The 11,014-nt window shown below is 39.9% G+C and overlaps 1 protein-coding gene across 1 annotated transcript in view; it reads right to left on the bottom strand.

Annotated features, from left to right (window-relative positions):
- Nucleotides 1–2,294: 2,294 nt before the first annotated feature.
- LOC147026163 (lysosome-associated membrane glycoprotein 1-like) overlaps nt 2,295–11,014 on the bottom strand; it is a 70,681-nt gene continuing 61,961 nt past the window's right edge. Inside the window, exons 9-10 of the mRNA XM_085881281.1 lie at nt 4,565–4,729; nt 2,295–3,546 (exon numbers count right to left, since the gene is read on the bottom strand). Of these exons, the coding sequence (XP_085737407.1) occupies nt 3,407–3,546; nt 4,565–4,729 (305 nt within the window). The 3' untranslated portion in view covers nt 2,295–3,406. The remainder of the gene's footprint in view (nt 3,547–4,564; nt 4,730–11,014) is intronic.

Genomic DNA, 11,014 nt, shown 5'->3' with positions numbered 1-11,014 from the left:
AAAGGCACGAATATGGCTCGTGACAAGCCGATGTCAACGGCTTCGAGCACCCGGCTCGAGCACGCCGCGTGGCAAAAATGGCGCTCGTACTCTTTCTTCTCCCGGAACCGCTTGCGCACGCCCTCCTCAGCACGTCCAGACCCGTGAGGTCAACGGCCCAAGACGAAATATCTGTGGTATGCTCCAGCTGGCTTTTTACAAGGTCCAGCATGCAAGTCCAGGCCTGGCCTGGCCTGTTCACCAGACAAGGCCAAATCGGGGTGTTGGGCTCCACAGGCAGATCGACAAACGTGTCGAGCCGTAAGGACAGAGGCTCCATGGTTCGACACAGGTTGAACCTGTCGATGACCTCCTCACAAAATCAATCACTGACTCACAGAGCAGCCAGTTCCTCTGGACGCCGATTGCAGCCTCCCACTTGTCGTTTCTATACAGCAGAAATCCTCACTCGACATTCAGGCTCAGTTACTCCCTCGGCAGATCGCCGACTAACCCTCAAGTTCAGTTTCTCTCCCAGCCGATGGCAGACAGACCTCATGCAGTCCCTTTCCTGCCTTTTTTTTTTTTCGGCTCGCTCCTCATGAAAGCCGATCGCAAAACAGACACAGCTGTCCCTTGTACAGCTGATTGCACCACCTCAGCGCTCATCGCAGATCCACCCCTGCCTTTTCAAGCTTGCTCGCCTCCCAGCCGACTGCTCCTCCCAGAGCACTGGGCGGAGACTCGTTCGGAGAGGGGAACGAAGAAGAAGAACCTCTTGGTACACTACCACTGTACGAACAATGAACATGCCTCCTACACCTCCCGACACATGTAACGTCCATTTACCGAACAACCTGGCGAAACATGCATTTAATGGGGGATCTGGGATAATCCTATATAACACACTAAGGGCCATTTATGCAACAATATATATATATATATATATATATATATATATATATATATATATATATATATATATATATATATATATATATATATATATATATATATATATATATATATATATATATATATATATATATATACACATGATCATAGAGCAAAGATTACATACAAATCAACCTTGCGACCATATCATACATGACTGCACAACACCGAGAAGGGGGATGGTCGGAGCCACAAAGCCTGACACTATCCAACCACAACAGGCTGAAGACAGCAACGTTTCATTGCATCCAGTAGATGCCACCACTGCAGCCATACAAAAGAGGAAGAATAATACCTGTCTTCATAAAAAATGCAGAGAAAAACTGCCCACATCACAAAAACCAGACCAGTGCAACACCAGCCAGAGACTATGGTAACACTTCTTTGGCACAGATCCACAATATCCAGGAAAGATGGCTCATTGTGGGGCTGCGAATAGAACCCAGGAAAGATGGCTCAAAAGGTAAAATACACATACAAACAAAAATTAGAATGACTCTTCCACATCACGAAGTCGACTGATATGCCTCCGCCCACATTACGGGATATATGATGCATAATTGTACCAAGTTTGATTTAAACCCCTTCATCTGGTCTCAAGTATCATATTTTTAGCTGACATGATCTCTGACCTATTGATCTCACACTTTAATCGGTTCATCTTTGCATCATTATACAAACTTGCACCACGTTTGACTTGGATCCCTTTCGCCGGTACGTTATCATCGTAATGAAAACCTATCACGGACGATATCACGGATGGACGGATGGACAGCCAGCCGGACGGAAAACAATGCCTCTGGCGACTTTGTGAGCAGAAACAGAAAAACATCAAATACAACCCACCAATCTTGTAAACAAATCGAGCACAACATTCATCATTTTTCATATCATCTGATAGGATGGGACCGATGTCATGCACTCGCCATTGCGCCGTCTCGTTTGGATTTTATTCTTAATAAGACCAAGCTCTTGGGGTGGTGCTTCACAAGCATGTTGCACCAAAAAGTACACCGTCCACCAGATGGACACCATAAGATAGAGACGTCTGTCTGTCGGCATAGAAAAGTGATTAACATTAGATTCCACGTTTTTTTTGTTGTTTTTTTTAATCAGAGTAGGCGATTGTCACCGGTACTGACAGCATTCCAAATTCCTGTCCTGACCTACAGGGAACTTAGCCACACTCCCACATTGATGAAATCAGGAGCCAGGTGTTGCACATGGATATGGATGGACCTTGTCCAATTCCAAAACTCATAAATGAAGAAAAAGCTCTTTTGCCTGTTTTAAGGAAGGGGGAGGCATTCTGATAACTATTAATGAGGAGAAAAAGCTTTCAGAAAAGCTATACAACAACATTCATTTGAGCAACTCCTTTATTGCAAAATGCAAGGGCAGGGCGACAATTTTCATGCTCGCTTTGCCAAAAAAAAACAAAAAAACCCAAATGCTAGTAATAAATCACTTGAGGTTGGTAAGACAACAGGGTGGAAGAGGAAAACAAACAAACAAACAACAAAAACCTTGCAAAGATCATAAGCTGCATCACACAGCAGGATATTCCGATTTCTTTCGTCGAATCAAAAAAATATGGATCAGGCACAACAGGCTTCACACCCAATTCAATGGAAAGTGCAAACACAACACGCAGTTCCCCCGACCCCCCAAAAAAATTCAAACTCAATATACAAAGTCGGTCGTCAACAAATTAGGAGCGCAATGAATTTAAATCCAGCAATCAGCAGTGGCAAAGCAATAAGCCTTATGCAGGAGGGTCGACATGCAAATTGTCGCAAAATGTACATGCAACAAGAGAAATGCAAAATATTGTGGTATTTTGATGCTCTACTTGTCCAAAACAAACAAAAAACAAACAAACATTTAATCAAGCCTACAAAATTGAAAAAAAAATTATACTGTTTCCTTGAACAGGAAATTTTTACTGCTCAAGAACTGCACATATTGGAGCTCAGGATTCAAACTTGGCAAAACTGTTTATTATGCAGGAACGTGGTTATACCATAACAAACCAAAATATGCAATGCTGGCAAAACAGACTTCAAACAATGGATGACGTTTTGAAATAAAACTTTGGCCAGTGTTTGAAGTTTGGGATATTTTGTGGCAACTTCCAACAAAAGGACAAAGCATTAGGGTGAAGAAGAAGAAGAAAATATACATTCAGTTTGAACAGTTGAATGGCAGATAAAGCACAGCAAGGTCCAATTTGCCAGAACAAGTTAAATCTGGGCAGGTGTCCATTAACATATATCAACAGCTCACAAATCTGCAAAAATCAAAAGCAACCATTCCTTCTCACGGTGCAATGTTATCCTAATGCGAAATACCCCAAAAGCATGAATTTTCAAAAATAAAGGAAACTCCTCGGTTTATCTCAAATACAGGTCAGATCAGATTAGATCAGATCGGCAAACCTTTGTCAGCAACAACATTTGCATCATCATCATTCCTAGATTGACTGGTAGCCAGCATAGCTACGCCTTCTGCTGATCAGGTAAGCGATAAGGACTATAACTATCAGTGCAACCAAGACGCTTCCCACGATCACCGGGATGAGCAAGCTGCCCTGGTCCAGCTGGCACTCTTCCACTGGAAACAGACAAACCCATCGTTATATCTAATGAAGTGTACAAACTCAGTGTTGATCACAGTCAGACCGATCATGTTTTCATTGCCAACATGCAGAGGTAAAAAAAAAAAAAAAAAAAAAAAAAAAAAATTGTACGAAAGTCCATCCAGAAACTAGACAGTTATTGGTGGATTAATTCAATTGATGGTTCATCTGAGCAAAAAATGCGTTCAAACACAATGGCGCTTGTTAGCAGAACATCACAGTTTTTCTTTTTGTTTCCAAATTACTACACATTTCCCATATCAAAATGTTGATGCATCACAAATTAAAAAAAAATTAAAAAAAAGTCAACAAAAATAGTATTTCAAATCCTTTAGATAAGTTGATTGAACTTGAAATGATCGTCAGTTGCAGAAACAAACAAAAAAAAAGACATTACGACGATTGATAGATATGAATGAAATGTCAGGACATCGTTCTAACTTTGAACTTCCTTGCACCTGGGATGACATTAAAAAAAAAAAAAAAACAGGAAAACGCAGTACAGATTTTGAAGAACATAAGTCACACACCTCAATCCTTTTGTTCTTCTATTCTCCCATTTATGGAACCACCTTTACAAGGCTGCTCAGCTCAATCCCATTGTTGCCCACAGGGCTCCAAAAACAGATATGCACCACCACCTTGTGTCATAATCTAACCAGTCCACCCCTCTTATTTGCAGGTTGCTGTGTCTCCTCCCCGACCCCCTTTTCCTGTTTGACGATTCCCTTCAGTTCAGCGTACTATCTTTACCATGAGCCTCGACTTTGTCTACAAAAACAAACTGAGGGGGGAAAAACATTTTGGACCCCCAAATTAACGAAGCAGAATATACAAAGACAAGACATATCTATATATATATATATATATATATATATATATATATATATATATATATATATATATATATATATATATATATATATATATATATATATATATATATATATATATATATATATATATATATATATATATGACGTTTAAGCTCACCTTCACCAAAAGTTGCATTTTTAACAAGGAAAGGCTGGAGTTTGAGTTCACTCAATTTCAGTTGCACGTTTTTCTGCACATGAATGTGCTGCTCTGTAGAGCACTTGTACGCTTTTCCAAGAGATGTAGAGAAAAGACTAAATGAGTTGTTGGAGACATTGAGACCTGCAAACACAAGAGGGCAGCCATATAAAGTCATAAAACTCATTGCAACGTTTTATTTACTAGTTTACTATTATACTCAGAGTACGGAGATTGCAACATTCCGACACTTGAAGCTAACCAACCATACAACTTCAAAAATAGAGGGAGGGGTTGCAATGATCCCAAATTAAATCGGTTTTAAAATTTAAAGGGAAAATGACTGACTTCCTTTAGTGTTGAATAATCTAAGGACAGGAATGGGCAAGTCAAATTACAACCTCAAATAAGTCACAATCCCTTTGAATTTTAACACTTGCAAATGTCAATGCAAGTTAATGTAAATTAATTTATAATTTTTATTTTTTATAAATGCATTTTCCTCAAACTCAACAATGGAACACACTGATTGATTTCAATTAAAATTTCAGATGTAGAATTTTAAAAGAGGATGATTCAATCACAGTAATGCATGTATACACAAAATTTACATTAAACTAGACGAAGCATTTAATCCAGGGTCAACAGATTACAGTACGTCTGAGAATCAATAATCTCTTAAAGTTGATGTATGTGCACACACTAACAAGCTGGTTACAATAGCCTCTCCCATCTCTTCGGAAATGGGTGGAATCTAATGAAGTAAAGTGAATAATGGGTTGCCCGATTAGCGATCTCAGAAAACGATGGCTTATGATGTAGGTAAACAGGTTCAAATCCCATATGTACCATGCTGTGCAAAAGTCTGAGACACATTCAGGAGTTACAATACATGGATGTTGTTCCGAGTATCAAAAGTTTACTCAAAGCTTCAGCTAATATTTTCTGCTTTTATGACAATGTTGACTTATTTTCAAAAACTTGTGTTCATAACTCGAAGTAAAGTAGACCGGCACTCGGTAGAGCACATACCTCTGCCAGGCTAAACAGTTTACGTTTTATATCCCACCGATAGGCTGGATCTGGATTCAGACCTGAACCAAAATCGAATCGGCTTGTTCTCGTCACCGAACCAACTCATCCAACTTGTTTCGTCTGAATCCATTGACAATGTTTTGAAACATCATGCCATACAGTAAACCCTCAAATATTGTGGGGGTTACGCAGATTATGTTCATGGAAAATTCCATGTTAGTTAAAACCACGTTGGTGAAAAAAAAAATTCCATTAATAGGAAGGATATGGTCTTGATTTTGAAAGTGTATGGCATACAAGATGAACTAGTAAGGGCGATGGAGATAATTTACAATGGCGCTGAAGCAATCACACTCGATGGTGAGACAGAATTATTCCATATCTTCAATGGAGTTCTCCAAGGTGACACAGCAACACCATTTTTATTTGTCATAGTCCTCGACTGTGTCATGAGAACAGCGTTAAGTGAACACGAATCACTGGGCTTAACACTTACAGAAAGAAGAAGCAGAATATATCCTACGGTTAACATCAATGATCTTGATTTTGCAGATGGTGCTCTAATCTCAGACACACCAACAGATGCTCAGACAATACTCAACAAGATTGAAACAGCGGCAAAGGCAGTCGGGTTGCTCATTAATGTATCAAACACTGAATTATATTCAAAGATGGTGGAAAACTTAAAGGGGAACCCAAATGAAATTTTTTTTTCTTCCTGAAAACCATTGAGAATCATCAATCACGGTCTCATTTGAAAATATTGTTACCGATTTCAGAATCCGGTCTGATGAATGCATCCACACATCCAGGTCCTCAAACAGTTATTTCCTTAAATGAATGTTCAGATTAGCCCCATCCCCATGTCTAATGGGATCTTCAATGTGATGCGTTGAGAAGGGGGATTTTAAATGTGATGCGTTGAGAAGGGTAAAGAATCGATCCCCTCTCTTATGGGAAGTTTTTTTTTTTTTATAACAGGCATGTTTACACATTTTTCGCGAGCTCTGACGCACGCCCTTATTTTTCCTCAGCAACGTTTATGCACATGTTCTTTCGTGAGCGCCGACGCCCACCCTTTTTGAGAGTGCACGGGTCGTCATTGTAACCATGCGCAAGTGGGGCGGGGTGAACTTGGAGCGGACTCTGCGCCTGCGGAGACGGCCACAGATATAAGACGAATTGGAGGTCCGTTCTGAGGCGAGGGAAGTAAGAGGAGGGAGAAGAGAACGAAAAAGAAAGCGAGAGGGCAAGCAAACCAGAGAGAAAGAAAGTGAGAGAAGCAAGCGTGAGTAGCGAGCAAGAAACGGGTGTAAGCGCGCAAAAAAGAAGAGGAGAAGCGAGCAAGCGAGCACGTGGTGCGCATGTGGGTGTCTGACCAGCGCCAACAACGAGACAATTCGTCCTTCCCAGTGCTTGAGCAAGCGAGTGTGTGGTGCGCGTGTGGGTGTGAGCAACGCCGACAACGAGTAAGGCACGGAATCGGTCACCAACAAGTGAGGTGTGGATCAGTCACCAACGGACCGTGTGGGTCACTGGATGTCACCAGTTTCGTGAAGTGTGAGGAGTTGCGCAAGTCGCAGCACCAGGGTCTAGACCCATGACAGACGATCTCGGTGCCCTCCCAGACGTCGACTCGCGTTCCAGGCTGTTAATGAGAGGGTGCACGGCAAGGCTGGGTGCTGGCGATGGAGGTGACACGCAAGCACACATTTCAGGATGTTTTCACTTCATGGACAACTACTCTCTAATGAGCAAGACGACTCTTCTCCCCCCACCCTCCGAATGATCTGCTGGGTACCCTTGTCTGTGTTTAGCTGTAAGTCAACCCCTGATAAGCATCTGCTCTTTGTCTCTTTCCTGGCATGATTGATTGATTTTGCCTGAGTAAATTATTCATTTCAGTTGCTTTGAAACTTATTCATTTATTTACCTAAGAAAAGAAAAAGTTCTTTTTATTTATTTATTTTATTATTAAGAAATCATTTGTCGACTTCCAACCTGTCCGTGTTTGTCCTTTCCTTCCATTGGTCTAGCATTGTCTGAACCTAGATAGACTGGGAGGTAATTACCACAGATGTGACCAAAAATAGTTGGCACCCACCAGCGGTTAAAACGCTCGGCCGCCCTAATTAAAATCTAATTGAGATAAGATTGGTGCTTTACCGAGGGCACGCTCCCCACTCAGGTAACCACGTGACCTCTAATTAAACGGAATAATTAGACGGTGGACACTGGAACTCTTGGTTAAGTGGGTGGCGTTCGTGGTTCTAAAACAACCCACCACACCACAACATTAATTGTGAGTGGTGGCCCCAGGTCCGGCTCTTCCGAGGACAACTCTTCCTCTTCCGAGAATTAATCCACGAGTTACAAGCTGGTGTCTCAGTACCCGTGGCCGCAACAATATTATATATATATATATATATATATATATATATATATATATATATATATATATATATATATATATGAATGAATTATTTTTTGTCAATCACAGTGTCACAAAAAGCCTCAGAGCATCAAATTTTCGATTTCACCAGTGACGTCACACCCTGAAGCCGTATTAATCTGAACGGCAGTTTAGATGGAGGAACAGTGTATTTCGAGCTTGGATTCAGATAATGATTCCACCATCATCAGCGACTCTGATGGTTCTCAAACTGTTATAACTGATCAGTGGCATTTTGAAGAAACTATTGGAGACAAAATTAATGATGGAAACACTTTCGGGGGGATTGTGGAGCCGTATCGTTTCCATGGGTAAAACTGCAGACCTTTTGAAAAGAGAAAAGCAACGAGAGAAAAACAAATTACCAGGGAGGCATGTCCCCCTGGAAAATTTTGAAAAATTCACGTCAAAATATGCCATTTGGGGGTGATTCCTGTCCAAATGCAACAAAAAAAATAATGCAAATGAAAATTATATTTGGGGAAGAATTTTTTTTTAATTACATCTGAACATCCATTGCTGGGAAGATTATATTAAGTTAGTTGGCACAGCATTTTGTTATCATAAAATAAATGAATACTGAATACCACATACCTTTGCAGGACTTTTAATACAAGTGTTTTAGAAAAGGGAGAGGTTCGGGGGGGGGAGGGAGGGGGGGGTCACGTCATGTGTCATGAAATGGATCAGTTTACCCAAAACACCTCTCTCGTGGTGCAAAACCAGAGCCATTCACTACCCCCTTTAAACTCACGGTCATGGAATTGAGCGGTTCACCCTCTCTCAAATATAATTCACTAGCTTTTTAAACCTCGCAAGTCATGATGGAGGGGTTTCCTAAAATCACCCACGCTCCAGTGTAAACCAGAGAAACCCTCGCTCCACTACCCCGTTATGTTTTCTGCACATTTATTTACTTCTGTTTTCTGTTACCTCATAATAGACATTGCAGATTTAGCATGTGAGAAACTATTTCGGCATGGCTTCAATGGCAAATCCACAAGGAAGGTTAAAACTGGTAACGTTCTCTAAAAAGAGATCAAGGGAATTAACAATTGTAACACCCTCTCCAGCAGGCGTCAGTAAACACACACCATGCCATGTGTGATGTGTACAAGGGAAAGTTGCAAGTCATAATAAACAAATGAGTTTTAAAACATCGATTTTATTTGAATTTATAATACTCGAGCAGTCTAGTCCCTGTGCCTACTACACTTTTCTCATCCCTAGTCCTCCCCCTGATGAAACCGAGTCGAGAGCCTTACGGACATATTTAATGTGGTGGTGCAGTGCAGGCGTGATGCACCAAATGGCTTCGTCCGTCAATGTTCCTTGTTAAGATTTATTGGTCTCGTATCGATGTGGTCACAAACAACAGACATTATCAGGCTTTCCAGCAGAATTGTGTCTTCACTTCAAGCAATGTAAAGATGGCACTTTGGTATTTTGCGTGAAGTTCATCGGATCAAACGGCGATGGGAAAATACAACAATGGACGCTAGTTCCCGACATAGACAGACGTTCTCCTGCCTGGCGGACATCTGATCACAGTAACACACTTACAAGCATTTGTACCTGACTCACTTCTACAAAATTACCTCAAAATAAAAACGATCATGGGAGTGATTCACATAATCATGGTCATTAGGGTGTACCACTTTTGCAAAAGTAGTTGCTGGAATGAAGCACTATGTGCCTATCGATTCCACTAGTGAAGTTAGGTGATCGACCAAAGTTTGAAAATTTTCACGTCTGACCATTTTGGCCACCATTTTGAAATTTCAGGAAAAAAAAATCCATATTTTTGGAAATAATATTGATTTTTGAATATTTTTTAAAATAGATTTCTCTATGTTTAGATGGCCGAATGCACTTCAGTAGGCACCAGTATGATAGTAAGTACCCGTAAATATTATTCACAACTTGTCCCAACATTTTGAGAAGGGGTTGCCATTTTGGAATTTCACTGAAAATCCCATATTTTGACAATTATTGCACAGCACATTTAGGCATTTATAGAATATCAGTCGTAGCATTTTCATAAAGACATTATTAATGACAAATGAGAGCATGATCATTTAATTATGAGAACAACCAAATATGTGTTAAGCGACATAGTTTTCATATATGACAACATAACAATTATCGCAAACAAGCAACCACACAGATATCTTATAGATAACATAGCGTTTGTTTTGTATAGTCTGGGTAAAGCTTCCTGTGCTCTTCCACGCACTGTAGCAATGCTTGACGTTGTTTCTCATCATTGCATATATGAATAAAGTCAGACACTAGCTTAATTCCGAGTTAAAACAATCGATTAGGAATTAATTAGGATTTAATAGGAATTATTAAATCATTAAATCCTAATAACTAGGAATTAATTCCAAGTTAATTCCTAGAATATGCGCACCACCATTTCAGTGGTCAAATCCAGATCATTTACGACACGCAAAGAATTAGCACTTTCGCAAAATTGTCCCACATAGCCACAGGAGCCCTGACCATAGGTCAGTCAAGGTTTATCTGCAAGTACACAAAGAATAAAATATATATATATATATATATATATATATATATATATATATATATATATATATATATATATATATATATATATATATATTTCATCAGATATACACAAAATATACGATTTTCACTGAATTTCCAAAATGGCAACCCCTTCTCAAAATGTCGGGACAAGTTTGTGAATAATATTTACGGTACTTACTATCATAATGGTGCCTACTGAAGTGCATTCGGCCATCTCAACACAGATAAATATATTTTTAAAAATATTCAAAAATCAATATTATTTCCAAAAATATGGATTTTTTCTGAAATTTCAAAATGGCGGCCCGCAGTCAAAAAAGGCGGGAAAATTTTCAAACTTTGGTCGATCACCTAACTTCACTAGTGGAATCGATGGGCACATTGTGCTT

Source organism: Eptatretus burgeri, chromosome 5 (genome assembly GCF_056783735.1).
Source record: "Eptatretus burgeri isolate ZD-2024b chromosome 5, Ebu_testis_v1, whole genome shotgun sequence".
NCBI lineage: Eukaryota > Metazoa > Chordata > Myxini > Myxiniformes > Myxinidae > Eptatretus > Eptatretus burgeri.
The sequence above is the reverse complement of the archived record's forward strand: the minus strand, read 5'-3'. Positions and strand labels throughout refer to the sequence as shown.